The 24,598-nt window shown below is 49.0% G+C and overlaps 1 protein-coding gene and 1 long non-coding RNA gene across 4 annotated transcripts in view; one reads left to right on the top strand and one right to left on the bottom strand.

Annotated features, from left to right (window-relative positions):
- The window catches only part of LOC135396544 (E3 ubiquitin-protein ligase RNF123-like), a 502,532-nt gene that overhangs the window by 373,323 nt on the left and 104,611 nt on the right, over nucleotides 1–24,598 (top strand). For all 3 annotated transcript variants that reach the window (XM_064627582.1, XM_064627583.1, XM_064627581.1), the window contains 4 exons: nucleotides 8,765–8,971; nucleotides 9,926–10,103; nucleotides 14,270–14,344; nucleotides 18,675–18,762. In XM_064627582.1, coding sequence (XP_064483652.1) covers nucleotides 8,765–8,971; nucleotides 9,926–10,103; nucleotides 14,270–14,344; nucleotides 18,675–18,762 — 548 coding nt within the window. The remainder of the gene's footprint in view (nucleotides 1–8,764; nucleotides 8,972–9,925; nucleotides 10,104–14,269; nucleotides 14,345–18,674; nucleotides 18,763–24,598) is intronic.
- On the bottom strand, nucleotides 22,930–23,880 carry LOC135397858 (uncharacterized). Its single transcript, XR_010423810.1, has 2 exons — nucleotides 23,792–23,880; nucleotides 22,930–23,041 (listed from the first exon to the last, which is right to left on the bottom strand). It is a non-coding gene; the product is annotated as an uncharacterized LOC135397858 (long non-coding RNA).

Raw genomic sequence — 24,598 nt, 5'->3', positions numbered from 1 at the left:
GCATGTGTGGCACGACGCAACGTAGCTCCGTATGGTGTTTCTCATATTGTCCCACGCGAACCGATCAGCGATCTTGTGATATGTTCGCCAGAAGCCGTCGTGCCCCCCGGACTCAGGGCTGTCGTGGTACAGCTCCAGAATTTTGTGTATCAAGCTGTCGGGGATAGGGTGTCTTGGTCTCTCGGGGATAGGGTGTCTTGGGTGTCGGTCTTGGTGGGTATCTTGGAAATCCACCGGGCTATTCTCCCTTTCGGTCCATACCTGGAGGGCCGAAGATTCGAGCTTTTTACTGACAACCAGGCGCTGTCTTACCTTCTAAAATTATCTGAACCGAAAGGGAGAATAGCCCGGTGGATTTCCAAGATACAGCACTTCGATTGCCATGTTTCCCACCGCAGCGCATCAGCGTTGACGGATGCTGATGCCTTGTCGCGCTTAACCATACAGACAGCAGCTGACGACGGTCACCCGGAGCATAAGGAAGTCAACGCTGCTAAACTCTGGGAAGGTTGTGAGGAACTCATATTCGAAAAGGAAAAAGGCAAATTCCTCGTCCACAATAGTGATGCAGGCCCTCGATACAGCTAACATCGGGGTGAGGCCCGCCGTTTTCATTCATGGTTTCCTCAGTGACCGTACATTTAGGTCCGCCTGGGAACGACGCTCAGCTTACCGAGACGCCAGAATCTTGGGTTACCTCAGGGATGCGTACTGAGCCTTATTCTTTTTAACCTTGTCCTCTCTGGTCTTCCCAAATCCTCACCGGGGTTAATGCTGGAGCTGAACATTTCTGTTTACGCAGACGACTTATGCTTGTGGGCATCGGGAAAAAAACCAGGTCAGCTCAGAAAAGCCATGCAAGACGGCATTACTGCGGTTGAGTAGTAGCAGTAGTAGAGTAGTCGCAGTGCCTACGGGCTGCGACTTTCTTAAGACAAAACATGCTTTATGCTCCTGCGGCCTGGGAAAGGTTGGTCTTATTTGCCCCCGTTTTCCCTAAATGGAATACCCTTGTCCAAGGTGAAGACGCAGCGGTACCTCGGCCGTGTGATCGACAGCCGCCTGTCGTGGGCGCCACGCACAAAAGACATAAAAACTAAATGTCTGCCGTAGCAGAACCTTGTTCGACGGCTTCGAGGCGCTACATCTGGATGCCCACAACGCACAGTGCTAGCCATTCACCAGGCCACGACCGTCGCCAAGATACTTTATGGACCCCAATTAGCTTGTCCAAGCGCATCCGCACTACAAGTATTGGAGCAGCTCCACAGAAAGGGGTTAAGGAATGCCTTCGGGATCCCAGTCTTTGCACGAAACGAGGCTGTGTCGGCACGAAACGAGGCTGTGTGGCAGGGCCCCGGCCCTGCCCCTTCTCCCGCTGGTCACTCAACAACTCCTCAGGCAGATCACGCGACTCCACAAGGCCGTCGCTGGTAAATCCCTCATCGCCAGGGTACAGAGTCGCACACACTCCCGCTTTGCGGCCACTATCCGCACCTTCACACAGGTGGTGCCCACACCTCCTGCAATGCCTCGCAAAGAACCTCCCTGTACATACACTGAAGTTCGGGGCGAACTATGCTGAGCCGGTGTCAAGAAGAAAAGTCAGCTTTCCGACACGGTCGTCTAACGCCTCGCTGCGGAGTGCCTCCACAACAACCATGGTCAAGCCACGCACATTTACACAGATGCCAGTGTAGACAAACACGCAGGAATAAATGCTACCGCATACTGCATCCCCTCGCTCAAGCTCAACTGGGCAGAAAGTCTAAACAACGAGATTTGGCCGAGGCAGACCAACAATTAGGGACGACACAGACAAGTAAGCCTCAAACGCCCAGAAATTAACGAATGCAAACAACTCAGGGAAAAGAGGTGCTGACGCCAGGAATCGAACCTGGGTCTTCTGATTTCCGGTCAGATATGCTAACGAGAATCAGAAGACCCAGGTTCGATTCTTGGCGTCAGCACCTCTTTTCCCTGAGTTGTTTGCATTCAGAAAGTCTACTCGGGGAGACAGACGCGGAATTGCAAGCAATAACAGAAGCGCTGAAGGCTGCGGAAGACCGCAACTTACTCAACATTGCCATCATCACGGACTCACGGGGCACTATTTCTCGCATCAAACACCACTACGAAAGATGCTACTTCGCAGGAGAGGCCCGGATGCACATAGTACGGCTTGAATCGCGGGGCACTGCGGTATCGCTACAGTGGATGCCTTCCCACACGGGCATATCGGGCAATGACCACGCTGACTCTCTTGCAAAAGCAACTGCGAGAACCAGGCCGAAAGTCAAAGCTCCCCCAAGCAACTTCTGCTGCTCGAAATCAATTAGAGGTATTTGTGGATGCTGCACCCTGAGAAGCGCACGCGAGACGGATCTGCACCACCACTCTGTGCTACTGGTGGCCTCTCCAGGGCCGACGCTTCCCTGCTTCTCCGCATTCATTGTCGCAGTGCCTACACACGGGACCACGTCTTCAAGCTCGGCCGTACCCCGAACCCTGGATGCCCACACTGTGGGGAAACAGAAACGGAGGAGCACGTTATTATGGATTGCCCAGCCACATCGGATGCAAGACGCAGGCTGCAGCAAGCTGTGCAGCCTACCGGCAAGCCTACCGGCAAGCCTGAACTCGAGGAGATTGTCTATCCTCGTGGCAACCTCCATCGTCGGAAGCTCATCCAAAGAGCTCTTCTGGACTTTTTCAAGGTCGTCGACCCACAAGCGCGACTGTAGGAACACGTGATGCATAGTAGCAACTAATGTAACTGTTCTCCCCTTCCCCTCCCTCCCTTTTCCCTCCCCCCGAGCAACATGCCGCCAGCTAGGCATGCAGACCGCTCGTCTACCCAACGTTACCCCCCCCCCCCCTCGTGGACGAAATCACGTGACACGCGCTATGCAGATGATAGGAAGGTTTAGCACATCGGAAGAGCTCCGCGTAAAGTATACGATAGAGGAAGCTATCAAATCAAAGATCAGCAGCGTGATGTCAGCTGTAGCGCCCTTGGTGGCCAGGATAAAAAGGAAGGACGAAGAATAAACGAGCGCGTTTCAGTTGATTCCTGGCAGGCGCTCAGCACGGACCCTTGTTTTGTCCCGCTAGTTCTACAAATTTGGTGACCCGAACTCAGCGCACCTCATGGTCGAACCTCAGACCCCCCAGGCCGCTCACGGAGACGGAGTTAGCTCTCACGATGGAGGTTCCGTCACGACATCGTCCACTCCAGCTCCGACAATTTCCACGACTACGACCCTACGACTCCCGTTATTTTGGATCAAGAATCCAAAGACCTGGTTTCGACAAGTCGAAGCGCTCGTCCAGGCCCGTCGCATCCAGAACCAGATGACGAAGTACTGTGAAGTGCTGCCGCTTATCCCCCCGGAGCTCATCGACGACATTGATGACGTTCTTTCGTTAATACGGCCTGACAACGCGTATGATACGTTGAAATCTGCCATTGTTTCGCGCATGACGGTTTCGGAGCGAGCGAGGATACAGCAGCTCCTTCGGACTGTGGAGCTTGGTGACCGCCGTCCGTCGCAGCTCCTGCATCGGATAAGACAGCTCCTGGGAGATCGATCAGACGACCACTCCGCGATCCTCCGCGAGCTGTTCCTCAACCGACTTCAGCAAGATGTACGACTCATCTTGCGTGGGAACGACGATGTTGCCTTAGCCCGTTTGGCTGACCTCGCTGACCGCATCACAGATTATGCTTCAGCCGGCGTGGCAAGAGTGCGTTCCCCTGCCGCCGCGCCGCCTCCGGCGACTAGCGAACTGAAAGGTGCCATCGCCCGTTTGGCGGGAGAGATGGAACAAATGTTGATGCAACTGGCTGATCTGCAAGCCAGTCTTCACGGCCAAACTCGCAGGCCCCGATCGAGCAGTCGCCGACGCCTCCGCGCATCGTCGCAGCAGCGTACCCAGAGCCCCCAGTATTGCTGGTATCACAGACGCTTCCGACACCGTTCCACGCGTTGCCAAGCCCCCTGCAGTTGGCAGGAAAACTCTACGGCCGGTCAGTAATGGCGGTAACCGACCAAGGCCCCCGACCTGCCCGCCTTCTGTATGTCAGGGATCGAATCGGGAACCACCGTTTCCTTGTGGACACTGGAGCACAAGTCAGCGTTATACCCGCAAAACCTTCCGACAAGAAAGTTCGTCCGGGTCTCACGCCAGCACTGCAAGCTGCGAACAGGTCCACCATCAACACATACGGTCTACGTTCCCTCACTCTCGATATCGGCTTACGCAGGACGTTCAGGTGGCTATTCGTGGTTGCCGACGTGGAGCACCCGATTCTTGGGGCAGATTTCTTACATTTCCACAATCTCGACGTCAGCATAAGACACCGCCGCCTGCGGGACAATATCAATACCTCGTTACTGTCGCTTCCGTCTCTAGAGCACAGTGTGCTGGTATTTGCACATTTATACCAACTTCACGCTACGAGAAGATCTTGGCGTCATTCCCGGAACTCGTGAAGCCATGCAACCATCCCGCACCAGTGAAACACAATGTCATTATAAGCAAGCCTGAGCGATGGGCAAGACACGTAAACAAACACAAACACTTCGTGTTTGTGTTTGTTTACGTGTCTTGCCCATCGCTCAGGCTTGCCTATCATGGAATTTATCCACCAGCTAGCCTGCATTTACGCCATTCTGTCAAACACAATGTCACTCACCGCGTCGAGACAACAGGTCCACCGGTCACGGCGCGCTTCCGACGTCTTTCCGGCGAACGCCTGGCCATAGCTCGTCGTGAATTTGAGCACATGCTGGCCCTGGGAATTATACGACCGTCCGCCAGTAATTGGGCTTCGCCACTACATATGGTTCCCAAGAAGGAGGCCAATGACTGGAGGCCATGTGGTGACATAGAGCCGTGAATGCGAGCACAATCCCCGATCAATATCCTCTACCACACATTCATGATTTTTCTGAGCTATTAGCGGGAGCTACCAAGTTTTCCAGTGGACTTAGTTAAAGCCTGTCATCAGATCCCGATGGAGGCTGAGCATATCCCGAAGACAGCCATCACAGCTCCCTTCGCATTGCTTGAGTACGTCCGAATGCCATTTGGCCTGCGGAACTGTGCTCAAACTTTCCAGCGTTTCATCAACGAAGTAACCCGCTGACTGGACTTTGTGGTAGCCTACATTAACGACCTCCTTGTCTTCAGCTCGTCCACCGAGCAGCACGAACACCATTTACGCCAACTCCTCAGTCGACTCCAAGAAAATGGCCTTGTTGTCAATGCACAAAAGTGCACATTCGGAGTGTCGGAACTCGAATTCCTCGGCCATTACATCTCCGCCGCAGGTATCCGCTCTCTGCACCACACGCCGTCACAGTCTTTCCCAGAACCACTACTGTTCGGCAGCTCCGCGGTTTCCTCGGCCTCATCAATTTCCACAGCCGTTTTATCGCCAATTGCGCAGACATCCTTCGGCCTCTCACGGACTTGCTCAGAGCAAAAGTAAAGCCATCGGCAGCCATTCCCCGGTCGGAGACTGCCGACGCTGCTTTTGCAACTGTCAAACAGGCGATCGCGGATGCCGCTCTGCTCGTTCACCCGCAACACGATGCGCCCACCCGGCTCATGGTTGACGCTTCAGGATCCGCTGTCGGCGCTGTGCTACAGCAGTGTACCTCTGACATATGGCACTCAGTGGCGTACTTCTGCCGACGGCTTAACAATGCCCAGACCAGATACAGCGTTTTCGGCCGGGAGCTTCTCGCAATACATGCAGCAGTCCACCACTTCCGTCACTTGCTCGAGGGCCGGACCTTTCACATCTTAACGGACCACAAGCCCCTTGCATTTGTGTTCCGGAACAAGCGAAATGACTATCTGCCACGTGAAACTCGGCACCTCGCCTACATTTCGGAGTTCACAACCGATATCCAGCATGTCCATGGTGTCAATAACAGCGCCGCGGATGCTTTATCTAGAATCGATAACATCACCGCGCCTTGCACGATAAGCCTCAGGACAACGCCGCAGCCCAACTGGATGATTTCGAGGTCCGCGAGCTCCAAGCTGCTCCTCAGACCTCACTTACTCTTCGTCTTGTTCCCATACCGTCGACGACGATGTCTGTGCTTTGTGACACAACCACTGGCACAAACCGTCCATTTATTCCTGTCGCACTCCGCAGGAAGATCTTCGACGCTGCCCATAATCTGGCCCACCCTGGTGTCCGCGCTTCTCAGAAGCTTCTCACGGCACGATACGCTTGGCCAGGCATCCATAAGGACGTACAGCGATGGGTGAGAACCTGCGTCTCCTGCCAGCGCTCGAAAGTTGGGCGGCACACGAAAACCCAGCTGCACACCTTCCTCCTGCCGCGATTCCGATTCGACCACGTCCATGTCGATATAGTCGGCCCACTACCCACATCCCACGGTTTCAAGTACATCCTGACTTGTGTGGACCGGTATACAAGGTGGCCCGAGGCTGTTCCCTTAGCAGATATCTCAGCCCAAACCGTCGCCGAAGCCTTCGTGACCACATGGGTAGCACGGTTCGGCTGTTCATCCACAGTCACAACGGACAGGGGTGCACAGTTCCGTTGTGCCCTCTTCTCAGCCCTCACCAGCCTCCTCGGAGCGCACCATATCCGACAACCGCCTACCACCCAGCGGTGAATGGTTTGGTCGAGCGCCTGCACCGCCAGTTGAAAGTAGCCCTCACTCCGCAACCCTCCTGATTACGCTGGGCCCAACATCTTCCTTTTGCGCTGCTCGGCATGCGCGTCGCTGTCAAGCAGGATCTCCGGTGCGCACCAGCAGAGCTCGTCTATGGTTCCCCTCTGCGCCTTCCTGGAGACTTCCTCACCTTAAGCGCCGATCAACCATATCCGTCTCACAGTGACTACGTTCGGGACCTAAAGGAGTTATTCCGACACGTCACTCCCGTCCCACCTCGCATGCCCACACGTCGCACAGTCTTCGTTAGCCAGGACCTAAGCACGGCGACGCATGTTTTCGTCAGAAACGACCGTGCGAAGCCCTCGCTGACGCCGTCTTACTCCGCTCCCTATCCCGTCTTATCCCGGACACCCAAGACTGTGCGTATCGAGATCAACGGCAAGTCGGACACCGTCACCCTCGATCGAGTCAAGCCCGCCTACATCGCATCCTGCCTTCCGTCGTCCACTTCCCTTACCCTCGACAGCTCCTCTCCACTTCAGGTCACGCCAACCAACGTGTCACTTGGGGCTTAGATACGTCGACCGTTCCTTTAAAGTACGGTCTGGGGGGGGGGGGGGGCTGTAGCGCCCTTGGTGGCCAGGATAAAAAGGAAGGACGAAGAATAAACGAGCGCGGCCCAGTTGATTCCTGGCAGCCGCTCAGCACGGACCCTTGTTCTGTTCCGCTAGTTCTACATCAGCCACTTGAAATGAATCAGGTGCTTGGCTTATCATCTTCTCGGGGCTCTCATTGTAAAGACCTCCCAATCTGCTAAAACTCCCTACTGAACCAGTCCGTCCGCCGAAACCTTGTCAGCCCAGGCGGCGCGATAAAGAAACAAACAAGGGGGCAGTGCGCATCGCAAGAGCGAGGTCTGTCTCCGTCTGCCCGTCTCCTAACAGCGTGACGTGACATAACGCAACGCGGCTACACCGAGGCCCCAAAGTTGCGTCAAAAAGGAATGCTATCGCATTTAATACGTTACTGCCGTCTGCATAAAGAGAGCATGGGAAACCTGCCTTCTTTTCTCCCCGCATCATATGCCCCAACAATAGGATCATTCGGCCATCATTGATTTGTTGGAATAACGAGTGAGACGATTATCCCAATATAGCTCGCTCGCTCTGTGAACTCGAATTGGCCACATCCTCCTGACACCACCCATCATCACGAAAATAAAGTTGTTGTCAGTCCGTTAGTTAGATATATGCGGTCTTTATGTACTCGTAGTTGCAGCTGCTCCTATATTCTGTTGGGTTATACCTTATACGGCTACATTTTTTGCCATCTGTCTATCAATATCGTTCATTTTATGCAACAGAGAAATCAGTCTTGGAGCTCATCTTACAGCAGTTCCCACTTACCAAATAATCCATTTTAACATTCGAAACTCACTTAAAGGCACCACACAGGTTGAGCTTTATTGCCTGTTAAGTGTGAACCTGGCACCATAATCAATGATGAAAGAAGGAAGTCACTGAAAAGGTTAGCCAGCTGTAGGACTCGAACCCACATCTTCTCTTTTACCGGTCCAGGGCTCTTACGAATTGAGCTAAGCTAACACGCCTCCCCAGCGACTTCCAAGGGTGCGTCATCTGAAGGGACAAACCAACTACTTTATCACTCATCCCACTTTTACTATTACATGTTTTCTCACTCATATACATATTCATACGACGGGTCGACGCAAGCGGTGTCTGTGGAACATGATGGCAATTGATGTTCTGAGGCTGGAACACATAGAAAGGACAAATACATACAAGCCTCAAGTGCTTAAGATATTACTGATGAGCTTCCTTCTTTCTTCCTTCTTCATCATTAATTTCTTAGGCACTTGAAGTCTTGTATGTATTTGTCCTTTCTATGTGTTCCGGCCTCAGAACATCAATTGCCACCATAATCAACACATGTTGGGGATCCACTCGAGTACATGGTTCCATTTCCTTTCATTGTACCAACTATGTTTTACATACATGTAACTTGGTATCCCCACGCGAACTCTGAAATGCAAAGCAGAGTTCCTTCTGATGAGCTTCCATTCATGTTTTGTGCAGTTGAGCTCTGTAAAGGATACGATGCGCGACTATTTGGCAGCCCAACAGAGTTTACAGCGTGGGAACACCTGGGAGCAGCAACGCTACACTGACATTGTGGAAGGTGACGTGTCACACACGGTAGCAAACACTGAGCTTGTGTTACGAACTGCACTAACAGACCAAGGGCGGCATGTCGCTTGGCTCTCTGCTGTTGTCTACTCAAAGGTATGGCCGAATTTATTCCCCCAGTGCCCTGTATGGTGCTGCATTCCAAGCTCAACTTGTGACAGCACCAGGTTACGTCCATAGTGATTGTCATGTTGTAATAGTTGTAGCTGTGAGGTTCATTTCCGTTCTGAGCTAGGTGTGAGTAAATGTGTGCTCACCAACAGGCTACATGTCGACAATACGTTTTGGGTTCATAGAAGTGGTGTTGGTGGGGTAATTGCAGCGTCTGTTTAAGGTTTCGGGGTCGTATGTGTACATAGGGTGTTTAAAACAAGTACGACCGAACCACTCTTGATGGCCCGAGGCCTCCTGCATTGCAGCTGCTGGTGATAAATGATTTACACACTATGCAGTACACGTATAATTGGCTAGAAACGTCTGTTGGCTTCATTGTGGGCCTTCCAGATTTGTGATATCAAATTCCATTGCTTTCTCGTCAACTTTTAGCAACATCTTTCGAGGCATTGCCCCTGGCGACGAAACTGCCCATTCATCATCACAAAATAAAGTTGTTACACGTTTTCCACTTACACACCCATTCACACATAAGACAGGTATGACCACTCACCCATTCACGCAAAAATCGGAGGGTTTGAGTTCGGATCCTAGTGGTGGTGTTTTTTATTCAACTGCCATTGTTCAATTTTCGTAGTATGGGCTTCCTGTGGTGAAATTGTTGAGACACTGAGAAACCGTCGTGATGTAATAGACTAACAGGCAATATCCCATGTCTGAAATATTGAGGTTTTGTCGGTTAGTCAATGGCACATATTTACTGGTTCGGGATCTGCTTCACTCTACTGCAAGCCTATGGAGGCTCTATGCACTGCTTCAAGGCGGAGCTCACCTCGTCTATTTGTCTATTTTTGTGTTGCACGATGTAATTGGGGGGGGGGGGCAGTTGAGGAGTCCAGTAGTGTACAGTGGTGCTAATGTGGCGATATCTCGTAGGAGAAGCAAGGCGACATCTACTGGGTGCTGCAGGGTGTACTGCGAACACTGGAAGAGGCGTCACGCAATGGCCAGTGCCTGCGCTACTTATGGGACCACTATGTGGAGGCCTGCATCAAGCTGCTTACGGTTCTCATCAATCATTTCCCACCAACCTGCACCCTCACGAACATCCCGGGTAAGCATCGCATGAATACCGCGTGTTTCACAAAGAAAGACGAGAAATGCACAGGTTTGGTAAACATGCCTGAGACATCGGCCAAGATCAGTATAGTGGGTATCTTATTTGCAAGCACATTAAGTGAACACCAATCCTAACTTTCAAATATGACTTCGAACGCCTTCGGCACCTCTGCGTACTGGTCTGCACATTCATAAAAAAGAAAAAAGAAAGAAAAAGATACGCGCCGCTACTTAGCCCAGTGATTTTTTCGAATAATTAACTTGTTGCGGATTACATATTTCTTTCGTTCAGCTATCTGCTTCTTGTTTGCGCGCTCATCGGCATGGTTCATACAACCGATTGCGAAAGACAAGGAACAGCTGCAAGAGACGTTTCAGTGTTCCTTCTCCTCTACCTGGTACCCAGCGCTTGCGGTGGTGTCATTAGGTCGACCAGATAGTGTATTTTATCAAAATGACGCATCCTTCCACCAAACACGTTAAATTGATTATACACTGGAGCGTAGTGCAGGGTTGCCTGATTTGGCTGCTGTAGGCCAATTCGCTACTTTTTGACATCCTTAGTGCTCAACGCACCGCATGTCACGTTGCCACCGCACCATTGTCATGTTCTTACTTCCACGGACCTACGTCCGTCGGTTGGCGGTTGTTGACACATGTGGGCGACGGAGCGCACCAACGTAGGTTTAGTGCATGGTCATACAGCACAGACGAAGACAGAGCGAAGGCACTACGATTGAATATCGTGTTTCAAAAGCGTTTTGTTTGCGTGCTGTGGTGCCTCGATACGGAAGATCCGGAAACGGTGATGCCCAGCGATGCTTTTGCTGGATTTCTTATGGCCCAGTATTCCTCGGCGGCGCTACTCTTGCAGTAGAAATAGAAGGCGACAAAAACACACGTTTTCACGCTGCACTGCCCTTTTATAATCTAGCCATGCCTGTCACCTCTGTTTCGCTTCAAAGCATTTATTGCACTGCAACGCCCATGCCAGTACCAGGTACACAAAACGACACAACGCTGCCTCGTTGACCGCCATTGCTGCTTACGTACAGGTTGGGACAAACGTTTACGGAACACGCGAGCGACGTACTTTTTCTTCGGTACGACGCCCTAGCGGCAAGCGGAAGCTGGCGAAATCAGGCCAGTTCACTGCCTCAGAGGGGTGGACGACTGCGCTCTAGCGACACACAGCGGTAGTTTCGGTATGATTGCTGTTGTATGTGCCCGCGAAGTGAGTTGGATGTAACTGTTGTGCTCGTCAACAACTCGTGACTAACGTCAGTTGTTTAGCAATCTATCAATGTCAGCGTCAATTGTTTATCAGCTCGTCACGCGTCGTCCATAATAAAGCAACTGTTTACAAGATACCGTTCTTTCTCTTGTCTACATATCATAGCTTTCGAATAAGAGCAATACACCGTAAAGCGTTGCCACCATGATTCATCCTTGTTATCACGATGATGGCGGCGAGCTCCGTCTCAACAATCGTTGAATCACGTGTTGCTGGCGAGCACAACAGTAAAATCTAACTCGCGTTTTGGGGGCACATGCAACAGTAATCATACCGAAACTACCGCTGTGTGTCTCTAATAGCGCAGTCGTCCACCCCTCTGAGGCAGCGAACTGGCCTGATTTCGCCAGCTTCCGCTTGCCGCTAGGGTGTCGTACCGAGGAGACAATACACCACTCGCGTGTACCGTAAACTTTTGTCCCAACCTGTACCAAGTACAAACTGCACATGCGTCAGGTTCGCCACTCTGATTGGTCTCCTTGCTGCGTTGAACGCTCTGCTATGCGGGAAAGTTGAGCCGTTGCGAACTCTTGTACGTCCGTGCATGGGAGCTCTCAGTTAGCTCGTTATCTTAGTTACTGACGCATACAGGCCAACGGAACGGATGCCTGTGCGTCAAAACGCATCAGTGAGGACCAACCTGTGCGCAGATATAAATACGTTAGGAGACACAGAACTATGTTCCACCACGGACCACTGACCATGCATGCGCGTGAGGAGAAGGAGCGAATGCTGCGCGTGTGTGGTCCAGGAAACAAGCTGTACACATGAGGTGCACATCTCATCGACGTTCCATCGACATCCCATCGAGCTCGCGTGGCTCAGTGGTTAGCGTGCTGGCCATGTCACGTCGAGACTGGGAGGTACCCGGCTGTGCTGTCTGGGGTTTTTCCTGGGTTTTCCTCAGACACTTTCAGACATACGTCGGCACAGTTCCCTTAGAAGTCGGCCCAGGACGCACATTCCCCCAGGGCGTCAGTCGTGACGTTGCCCACCTATGTGAGGCCGAAAACGGCGAACCCTTTCACCACCACCACCACCACCACCACCCGAATTTACCAGGTACAGCTCGCTGTCAGACGCGTTCTACTTGCTGGAGCTCGTTTGGCTTGGGGACTGTGTATCTTTTGCGGATCCTTGTGTGTCATCATATTGAAGACTTCTGCAGTCTGTGTCACGTTTCTGTACGCCAAATAAAGTTTACTGAACCCTCCCAGAACATACTTCACGGAATCAGCTTTTTTTTTTCTGCTGCTGCCGGCTGAGGCACATGGAAGGGATATTAAACGGCGAAAGCCCAGCCGGAAACTGCAGTGTGCACTCCAAACGGATTCTGTGCACGATATAGGTTACGGCGCATTTGCCGGCAACAGAGTTAGTAGTCACTTGTGCAGTAAAATCACGGAAATTTTTCTTACACTGTGCTCCACTTATTGGTGTCGTATTTTCGGCGTTAGTTTCCGAAACGACCGGGACGGACGCGACAGTTCCTGTACCATCGAACGTTCAGCGTCTAACCATAGCATATACTGCGCATAACCGCAAGCGCTCATTGTATGTGACAGTCTTCATTCACAAGCGTGTTGTGTTTTCCCCTCCAGTTTGTATTATTGTATTACTAAAGCAGGTAGTCTTTCATTTTGTTATTACTAAATTAGCCTTGCTTCCCCTCATGTAACGCACTGCGGCGCCTCTGAGGTGTTTACATAAATAAATAAACATTCGACGCCAAATTACGTTTTCGAAGCAGCTTTCAGTCTGTTTCCGCCATTACGGTATTTCTAATATCTCATCCTGGGATTTATAGCAACACGCAGGAAACTTACTGCAGTATTGAATACAGTGTATTCAATACATGCATTAAAAATTCCAGTGCGTAATACGTGGAGAATTTAGTAAAGTGTGTCCCATGCTAACGTGACGAACGTGCAGACAGATGCTTTTTTTAAGTATCGCCACTAGTGTGCAAGTACAATAAAGTGTCCAAGACCTATTTGTATTTAGCTGGGCATTCAACTGAGAACAAAAGAAAGCACAGAATACAAACGTTGGACCGACACATGTTTGGCCGGTAGGAACAGCACCGCGAAACCATCTATCTGCTGCACCATTTTTTTTTTTCTTAACCCAATTAGCCCACCCTAGCGGACTACATTTTTGGTTGCTACCCTTGGCCATACTGTGCCCGCAATACCACCAGTGCGAATGGAGATGACTTGCTGTTAACTTATTACTGATATTTATGTGTGAGCACATGACCTGTACGAAATGTGCAACAGGTACGCAAACACGACGAATGTGTCGAACAACTCGCTGTTTGTGGCGGTGATGGTGAAAGGGCTCGCCGTTGTCGGTCTCACAGATGAACTCGCTGGTCACCATGCCTGTACCAAGCATGTTGGCCAATCAGGTACCAAGCCCCGATATGCCGATATACGAAACCGTTGGCAGGCTAAGCGCCATACAATTTCATGCCAATCGTTGGCCATTGGCCATTGCTTGCTTGGGAAGAACCACACAGTCAGACATTCGCAGACATTTTGCGTACATTCTTATTTTTCGGTTATGCTGGGGAACCGCAATGTTGAGTGCTTACGAAAATTTATTGAAGCACCCCTGATCGTGCTGCGCCATTAGGTAGCATGATGCTTTATTGAACAGAGTAGTAGCCCGACACCATAGGGTAAAATCAACGCGTGCAATGTATCGCTAGACGAGTTTTATTCACTGGTAAACAAATAAAAAAAATCAATCTACATGAGCCATTCTTGCCACATGCAGGTCATAAAGCACTCCGGCTGAGGATAGGGACGTTTCCTTTGGACACAGAGAAAAATACTGACGGGCGATTCTTTTTTGTTCTTTAGGGCACTACAATACTCTGGTACGTTACAGCACTTTCCTAGCCCAGCACTTCGCAGACCCGAGGGTGGTAAACACTGGTAAGATATAGTCGTTCTATCCACCATGACAACGATTTACTTAGCTGTTTGAGCAAGGTGTACTAGAAATACTGTGTGCTCCTGCTCCTCTATTGTTATCTTTGGCATCCAGAAATATGTATGCCTTTTTCGTAGCACTATTTCCTACACTTTCGTGAATGTATTTGATGAGAAATTTAAGGGAAAATCCTCGCTAGGCGTCTTGATTTGAAGAAGCACCGCTTTTGCCATACCAGAATGCTCCAACCTTCTCAGAGACAGCCTGCTGCGACTTTTTCCTTTTTTTTTCTTTCTCTCCTCTCTCATTAAGTGGGATACAACCCCTTCCACTGCGTTCACTGCGATGAGGCTCTGCAACAGTATTTTTTAATCCTTCGCACTCGATAGTGGAAATACTCGTTGCTTGCAGAAATTACCTTTGCGATGAAAATTCGGTTCGATAAATAGAGTGTTTATTACGTCACGGCGTTTTGAAATACATCCTCTCAGCCATCTCGTAGTCCATATATAGAGAAAACTGAAAGTGTGACGGCTAGCTGGTAAATAGTAGAAACCTTTGTCTTGAGGACTAAAAAAAAAACAGAGACGACACGACAACACAGGGCTCAAAAACCAACGAATGAACGTTTACTTAAGTCAAGTCGCCTATGCGTGACAAAATCCCGTAGCGTCCTCGGGAGCGGGAGCATTGCTGACGCGTCCTTCTGTGGTGTCAGTGGCCACAGATTCTAGGAGGACCTTCTTCGTACTGTTGAGCTGCCGGCATACAATTATGGTATTTGACCGAAGAGGTCGACACAAACCACAGCCCGCCAGTTTCCTTATGTTTTCTTAGCCTATATCATTGACGCAAGTAGACGTCTTCCCGATATAAGCGGCTCCACACGAGAAGGCAATGGATTAGACTACATTTTTTGCGCAGTTGACATCCGGGACGCTGTGCTTAGTGAGGCAATGGGCTGATCTAGAAAAGGGTGCCAGCCTCGACAGTTTAAAATTGTAGGAGAAAACTATTCGGACACAAAATTTCGCGTGCACTTTCTTGAAATTGTGTGAGAGTATATGTCAAAAAGGGGGTGACAACAGGGAGGCGGTTAACATATTCCTGACAAGCAAGTTTGTTCCAAGCGACAAGGAGTCTGACAAGCCTGTTGGGCAAAAGTTCAAAAGGGTACCCTGCAACACGCAGCCTATCAACTTAGATAGTCAAGGAAGATGCTACTAGGTGCTCGCCAGACCTTTGAAGAGAATCATTAAGACAAGAGGAAACAAGGCTGCCAATGGGGAGGAACGGCTTGTACGGGGGAACAAATTTGGACCAACAACATGTACTGGCCGTGATCAAGAGGTCAAGGAACTTGATTTAACCATGGGTGGTTAGCTCAGTCATGAACGTCACTTCTGGCGACAGGGAAGGTGTCGTCGGAGTAAGTTCAAGGAGGAGGTCACGATTCCGCACAACATCGAGAATGTGACCGACAAATGTGCGTATTATGTGAACAGTAGAGGAAAACCGCAAAGATGACAGATGTTTGAAACCGCATGATCAAACACACGGCATGACATTCTCGTTGATCTACTGGTTGAGCTTGCTTGGGTGGTGCACGATTCCCCTGATTTCTACTCCCCCGTCTCGATTCCCCCGCCAATGAAACAACCGGCTTATCTCCACCGCCCCCAATGCACCCGTCGTATTTCCCGCGCCTTAGTGCAGTGACGCGTAAAGGTTGCGACAGAAGAATGGCTTTGGAGGCTAAACACTGTTTTCATATTTTATTTTTAGATAGCGAGGCTAAGGCGTGCGAGGAAAAATGCTGAATCTTGTTATGGAATTCATCATGGCTCATCTCCCAGCGGGTCAGACATTCCTCTAGCTTCCCGATTTCCGCCACCGGTACATAGGCTTTGAGGCGTTCACGCTCCTTCATGGCGTTCCTAAAGCGGACATTCGGAATTTCTGCAGCTCTTGGCGGGTGCCAGTGCGTCACTGCAACAAGAAGCTCTTGAGTTACATGTGGGTGAATTGAAGGAAGCGCACAGCATAACCACTGAGCTACTCAACCACAGGATAGCGAATACAGATTTACAAATCTCATTTTGTACCCTTTACACGAAACCGTATCCGGAATATGGCTTGCCAGGGCTCTTCACGAAGTTGTCTTCACCTGTAGTCGTCATCATACCCCGGATTTTAGGCGAATGCCTATATTTTTCCTTTTCTTCTCATAGTGCTTGTTTGACACAAAAGCACGAATTAGGTGATGGGGAAACTACCTAAGTGATTTGATTTTGCCTAGAGTCTAATAATTCCTATTTGGACGTTAGTGCCTGTTTTGGTATAAACGCCTGTAACTCGTGAATTCCTCAAAAATTGTATATGACTTTTCGGCCGCAGAAACAGAAAAGGCTTGTGGAAAGCGTCTCTATATGAGACCTGGACGCGCCGATTTGATCACAGATCACGAAAAAGTGTGCTGTAATTTGTGATGTGATCCATTCTTATTGCGGCGTAGCAGGTTGTATGGATGTAGGAGCAGGATGTAGCAGCATGTGCCCACCAAGCATTGGCTGTTGAGGATCTCCATTGCGAACTCAGGTCGAGCCTTACATGAAGCACTTTAAAGCCCGAGTGGAACATCGCTTTCTTCGTGTGATTGGTGGTTCTGTCAGATATTCCTATGAGTGGCGCTCAGGGAATGTTGACCACCGTCAAAAAGGCTGCGTACACCTGAACATCGATGACATAATTTGATACCGACGGCTTAATGGGTCACTGTTGACACCCGGCAAAGTATTCCGTCTCTTTCTTACCGCAGCCTACGCAGAAACTTACACGGGGGAATTGACATAGGGGACGTGGCAAAGGGGGATTTGACAGTTGCCATTCAAACAATATCAAGTGCGGCATCGTCTTAGTAATGCCCTTCAAACGTCTCGCGAGCATCGAGTAGCATGTTCCTTGACTGTTTAAGTTGACAGGCAGCGTGTTGCAGGGTACCCTCCTGAACTTTTGCACAACTGACTTGTCAGAGTCCTTGTTCCTGGTTTTAAGAAAAAAAAAAAAAAAAACTCAGTTGTCCGGAATATGTCAATGCCCCGTAAAGGATTTCAACTGGAAGCAGACTACACTTCTTCACAGACTCCGATTCAACGCGGTGATGACACCCGCGTTTCGCTACAAGCTGGGCTTCGCGTCATCGCCACGCTGTGAAACTTGTTTCTGTGTCGGTGATCTGGCGTACATCATCATAGAGTGTGCAGAGTCCGAAGCAGCCAGAAACACTTTGACCGCGAGTTTTAGAGTTCTATCCCAGGGTCCCTCCCTTATCCGTAACTTTCGCCGCCTCTGTGGTTTTGTCGTGAACGCTGTCCTTCACTCTTCCTCCACTTCCCTCTTACTAGTACTTTATTTTTCTCAACTTTTCTAATTTCTTACCCCATCTCTTTCCTTTCTTTCTCTATCCGTTCTCTTTTACGCCCTTCTCCCCCTTACCCCTGTCGCAAAGGAGTAAAACTTGCCGCCTAGTATGAGCAGGCAGACCTCACTCCTCTTCCTCTTTGAATATCGTACCACCACCAACTATAGTGGTGGCTTGTTTTTAGGAAGGGCACGCCTGCGAGTTCTAAACCTGTATCTGTGAATGCACACAGGCCTCTCGAAAGTCAATGGCGGAAGGAGAATTTTCAAGTGTTTGTAGATGCCAGAATTCACGCTAAAGTATTTGCTGGAAAGACGAAAGCCAAGTCACATAAAATGCCTGAACACAGAAACCAATTTTACATAAATGCCCGGAGAAGGCACCCACATACACCTGATCTGTTTGGTTGATGCCAGGAGACCAGCATTAGGAGCTCCACCGAAAATTCGTCCACTACGTCACGAGCAGTGATGTTGGAGCTTTTCGCGAACCTCAAGTTCGCAGTCGATCCCGTAGGTTCATGCGGTACGACGAACTTTCGAATTTCTAGACAGATTCGACGAGGTTCGCAAAGGTTCGCAGATTGTATCTTTCTAATCGAAACTTAGAAATAGTGTTATTGATATACCGTTCCTAACTGAGAAAATTAAGCTTCGAATGGGATGTTAAGAATGTACGGGAAAACTTAAAAGACGACTGTTTGTGCAACGTCGTTGCGTGATGTGGTAACGTAAAGCTATGTAAAACGAAACAAAAGAGCCTCACTCCGTGTAATACTCCATGCAGTAACTTGCCGAATACAGCAGCTTTAACTACTGAAGTTTACGTGACCACTACATGGAAGCTCAACATTATGTTTTTGTGACACAACTTGTGAGAAACGCAGTTTGTGATGCATTTCCTTGGTGCAGATCTCAAAGACACACTCCTGCGTGCGCTGGCGGCTCACGTGTGTCCTCCGTCCACTGTGCGTGCGCTCGAGTGTATGCCAACAGAGAGGTGAGCAAAATGAAATGACATCCTCTTGTTTGCTAGTGCTGTAAGTATTCTGACAGAGAAGCTTCTGATCTGTTTATCTGTGATCGGTTTACTGCCGATGGATCAATTGCCAAATCAATCAAAAAAAGAAAAGAAGGAACAAAAAGATCGTGATTTTTGTGGTAGTGCAATGTTGATCGTCTTTCCTGCTCTATAACGCCGTAACGTACTACACCGAACCGCGTTTGGAGCGCGTCAGAGTTGCGGGTAATAAATGTGCTGTTCTAGTCTCTGTAAAATAGTTCCGCCCGATAACTCCGATCTTAATACCCCGCTCTTACTAGGACATGCACAAATTCGGAGACGCGTGCTAATGGTCTTTGAGGTGTCGGCGGAAGCTAGAAGTACCAGACTGATTACTGTAGCGGTTTTTAGCGTGAAGAGTTTTGGCTGGACTGTCGACCACCATCCATGGTGACACTACGAGCGCCACCGCACCTGTAACACTCCACCGTTCGCTGACACTGCGTGTCAAACTTTCGTGGACAGCATTCACAGGGCCGGCGAGAGTGTGGGGCAGCCGGGGATGGCACCCTGGGGCCTGGCCACCTAAGGGGCCTGCGACCCAAGGCCTATCGTAATCATATAGAGAAGAAATGCTTGGAAGCTTATTGAGACGTGAGGAGTGGGCCCGGGCATGACCCATCCCCAGGGCCCGTAATTTCTCTCGCCGGCCCGGAACATTCATCCTGGGATTCTGCTACGGTGCGCAACTACATCCCGATTGAAAAGATTTCCTATTGACCACCAGGAAATTTGATGGACTATCGAATTATTCTGATGGCGTCTAATCGACCATCAAATCCACCTTGATGCTTCAAGTGGACCACCAAACCGCCCTTGGTGGCGCATGTGAGACGAATTGACTGTCCCTGTTGGTGCCTAATGCACCAGCAGGCTGTCATTGGTGGTGCCTAATGGACTGCCAAATTTCCGTTGGTGCTGTCTAGTGGACGACTAGATTGCAGTGATGGTGCTGGTGAGCTCCTTCTGCTACTTGCGCAGCCTTCCACGTTCATCCGCGGGTATGGGACTAAGTAGTTCCCAGGATCCTTAAATATTTCTACGCGTTAAAAGCTGAAACGTACGCCTTCATCATGACATAAAATAGGTGCATTATATGACTCATTCGTCCTCAACCAACACACGCATTTTATCTGTAAACATATTTCATTCTTCCGAACCCATGTACCGCGTACCTTACGCGATTTCCTCTGTCACGAAGGCGTTCCCCTGTTCGCAACACATGTGGTTGTAAGTTGTCACTGTGGCTGAGACGTTGCAGATGGAATATGTGAAACTTGGTGTGCAAAGGAATTGATACTTTTCGGAAGCTTCTTCAGAGTGAATGCACATGGACTTGAGAGATGGATGTTTCTGAATACGGCTAGGCTAAACACGACCGATTCGCAGTCACTCATAACACAAAGGTTTGTCGAGGTAGTCGGTTGAGGCAATTGTGTGTTATTTTCAGTCTGTATTCCATCCCGACTAGTATTGAGAGATGTAACAAGTAGGATTGAGCAGTTATTCCGTCCGAAATACAGGTGAGCTCATGTTATTGTGTCTGCAATGAGTCGTTTACGACGTGCGGCAATCTGTCTTGCAGTTCCGCGCCGTGGAGATTGGCCGTTGATCTGCGATGCATTAGGGGAGCGTATCTCCCGCTTGACATCATTAAATCTATGTCCTTTCCACATGTGACTGAATCTGTATGGCCCTGCTTTGGAGGTACACAACTGTTCGACCACCTCTGGCCTGGTGGACCATCAACTATATGAGGCCTGATGGATGAGCCATCAACCATCAGAATTGATGGGCCATCAAATCTGGTGGGTTTTTGAACACTGATGGCTTGATGAACCATTTGATTAGAAACCCACCAGATTTGATGGTCCATCAGAAAAATTTTCAGTGGGAATTCAGTGCGCTGTTAGATATCGTTCTAATATCTACGCTGAGTAGTCGTGTGTAAAACCGCAATCGAAGATCTCCACCTCGCCCATGAAAGCTATCCTACATCCATAAACACTTGGGCGAAGACAGTGAAGTGGGCCGAATACGTGGCTGTACAGCGTGCTTTATTCAACGAGTACAGTACAAGTTGTTTAGTGCACTGCAGCAGGCCAGGAGAGCGCCTTCTTTTAGTCACGCACGTTGGTTCAGCGACGGCTATTTAATCCAGCACCAATACTATTCAACCTCTTTGAAAGGAGTGTATCCGAAGCGTCCCGGTTTACAACGCGTGCGGGAAGAATATCGACCCAAAGGTCCCCTCGGTTGTTACTTTGTCATCCTCCGGATTTGAAGTGGCGGCATTCCTGGGAACAGCGTGGCTGTTATTGTCAATTCGAAACTGTGACTCAACTGGGAAAGGTGGAGTCTGCAATGGCACTAGAAGTCGCCACAAGGAAACGGAAGCTTGATCGCCTTGTGAAACGTCTCTGGAGGGTGCATTTTCCCCAGGTGCGTATCATCTCTCTTCACTTGAGATGATTGCTGTGTACCCTGAACGTCTTGCCAAGCTCGTCCTTTGTTTTATATGTGGTAGGCCCAGCTTGCTTCCGATCATACCCACTTTCCAGTGACCTCTTCTGAAAGGGCCAAACGTCCACACCTTCTGGATTGTTTTCTTGTGATGGACCATCAAACCTGATTCATTTATGGACCCTGATGGCTTGATCGACCGCTAGGTTGATGGTCGAGCAACCTAATGGTCCATCTAGACATCAGAGTGCAAAAACCCACCAGATTGGTGGCCCAGCATGCCTGATGGTTGATGGTTCACCAGGCCTGACGCTGGCCAAATAGTTGTGTATCCGGCAAGGAAGACAGATAAGTTCGTAGAGTTCTTTAAATGGGTCCGCAGAGTCGTAGGAACGGTTCGCGGGCCCGACGCTACGTCGACACGTTACGAAAGGAGGAGTCCACGGGGACTTGACGTAGGACACCAATAATATACATTTATTACAGGGAACTTCCAGTTACAACTGCTAGCCTAAGTGGCAGCGAGACCATCAGCAACCGACCTCGCTAACATGCGCGGGTGCCTTCTTAAAGGAAAGGCCAATCTCTTTCCACCAATCAGCACACACGGAACTGACGTCAGCATAAATATACAAAATGTGTGGTGAAAGTGAGAACCCTCCGGTCAAGCACTTTATCAATCGAATCACAGATGTGCCGCACGACAAGCGGCGACTTTTGTCGCAGTGTTCCAAAGGGACGGCCCCGCAGGGTTACCCTTGGATTACCTGTTGTCCGCCCTGGTCCGTCGTCACTCTGCCGCTTGCATGATTATAACCCTCCCAATGTCCTTGGAGGCACTTCGGTAACGTATCTACGACGGCGACTAAAAAGGTACCTTGATCCCATAATGTCCGTGGGGTTCCCATGTCGGCGAATAGGCGCGCTGCAGAATGAAGGTCGTCGGCAAAACACCCCAACAAGAGGCGGCGCGCCTAACAAAGACCATAAGATTTAGTTACATGTGGAAAGGACGTAGGTTTAATGATGGAGTAATGAAAGTCCACGTGCCAAATTGGATCTACTTAATGCTCTTTTCTCCTGCGTCGCAGAACAACGACCAATCTCCACAGCGCGGAACTGCAAGGCAGATATAGGCACGTCGTAAACGACTCATTGCAACCACAATAACATGAGCTGACCTGTATATCAGATGAAATAATTGGTTGATCCTTCTTGTCACACCTCACATTACCAGTCAAGATATTGCAGACTGAAAATAATAAACAATTCCCTCAACCGACTGCCTCGAACAAACGTTGTGACTGCGAAGCGGTTGTGTTAAGCCTTTACCGTATTCACGAACATCTCTTGCGTCCGTGTGCGTGGGTCACTCCCAAATGCATTCAGTCCGAAGAACCTTCCGAAAAAAAAAATTCCTTGACAAACTGAGCTTCACATATTCCATCCACAGCGTCTCAGCCACAGCGAAAACATTCAACCACATGTGTCGCGAACAGCTGAACACCGACGTGAACGAGGAAATCGCGTAAGGGTACAAGGGTTCGGCAGAATCAACTATGTTCAGAGATAATTTGCGAGTGTTGCTTCCGGACGAATGAGTAGTAACCGCTAAGGAGGAGAAACGCTCAAGTCAGAGGCCATGGAACAACTGTTTAATCACTATGCATCATGGCGGCTCGAATCCTCAGGGTGCGTGCCAGGCAGCAGGTGGTGCGTGGGTGGCAGGCACATTCGTCGTCTTCAGCAGCTACTACAATGTGTACATTTGATTAGTAGGCTGCAGAGGAGCAGTCTAAGCGGCACGTTCTCCAACACGTAAACAACTGAGGAAAATAATCTATCATTTCAACTATCAAAAAATCATCCTCGTGACTTAATCTAATCGAACACTATACAATTTTCATTCTAACAGACACTACAAACCTTACTTTGTTTTATGAATCCAACACAGAAAACAGATATGTTAAAAATGAACTTCACCACATAGCACGCTCCTAGCCAACAACCATCTCGAATGATATCGTTATCTGCCCTGATTTGTTGAAGACGGGAGGCATACGCCTGTTTTGTGACAGTTATGAACATTTCGAGCACAATAGGGAATCTAAGTTGCATATCTTTTGTTCCATCATGGCACAGTTTCTAATTATTCAACTTCTTATTAAGTGAATAGCACAGACGCAAGGAAATAATGGGAAACAACATAACATGATCAACAGCCAGCATTAATAGAGAGCCTTATCATCCAACACGCAAACAACAGATGCATGCAGGAAAATAATGGCAAAACAATCTATCAAAACATTACAAATTGAATAACTTCCAACTGTGACTACCACAGACTTAACGCTGAAGAACAGAGAAACACCCCAAGAGGCGCATTCTCCAACACGTAAACAACAGAAGAAAATAATTAATCATTTGAACCATCATAAAATCATCTGCGTGACTTAATCTAATCGAATACTATACAATTTTCATTCTAACGAACGCTACAAACCTTACATTGATGGAGGCATCCAACACAGAGAAAATAGGCATGGTACAATGAGAGAGGCTCTCGGTTTTCACCCTTTTCCTCAAAGCCGGGAGACCTTATCTCTCTATCTATACGACCAAAGCGAAGCAACTGCGTATGTTTTATCACTCCCAGGGGTGGGGGGTACATCACTATTCCTTCTTTCAGCAAACAGCATGCTCTCAAGGCCAGACAAGAGAGTACAAAGGCGATATATTCATTTTATTCTACAATTACCGCAAATACATTCGATTCTGAGGAACACAACAAGAATTATATCAAAACAATCAATAGCCAACAAAAAACTAAGAACAGGCACAAATACCAGAGCGAATCGATTTTAGACAAGCATTTTCTAAGCAAACGAGAAACATTATGATAACATCAGCGAAACAATACTCAATCCAAACGCGAAACTTTGCAAATTTAATTTAGTGTTCTTCAAATTTTTCTAATATCTTGCAACAGAAAGCTCTAAGTAGATGAATCACACAGAAACATCATATCTGAAATGCAACTCAGAAATATTAGGCGTTCCCAACTGATAGATCATTTTTATTAATGTCAATAGAGTGAACAACTGAAACAAATGCATGATAATAATTATTTCAGGCAGTCATTTCCTAAGCAAACGAGAAATATTTCAAAGTTTCCTAGAGAGGAAATCAACAGACACGACTAATACATCATGGATACATAATTCCCATGAGCATAGATGTGCTTTTAATTAAGCGTCGAGACACACTTGAAAACAGAACAGACAATTGCTCTACATTGAAGAGATGGACA

Source organism: Ornithodoros turicata, chromosome 6, assembly GCF_037126465.1.
Source record: "Ornithodoros turicata isolate Travis chromosome 6, ASM3712646v1, whole genome shotgun sequence".
In the NCBI taxonomy this organism is placed as follows: domain Eukaryota; kingdom Metazoa; phylum Arthropoda; class Arachnida; order Ixodida; family Argasidae; genus Ornithodoros; species Ornithodoros turicata.
Note: the sequence above shows the minus strand (reverse complement) of the source record. Positions and strands in the feature narration are given on the sequence as shown.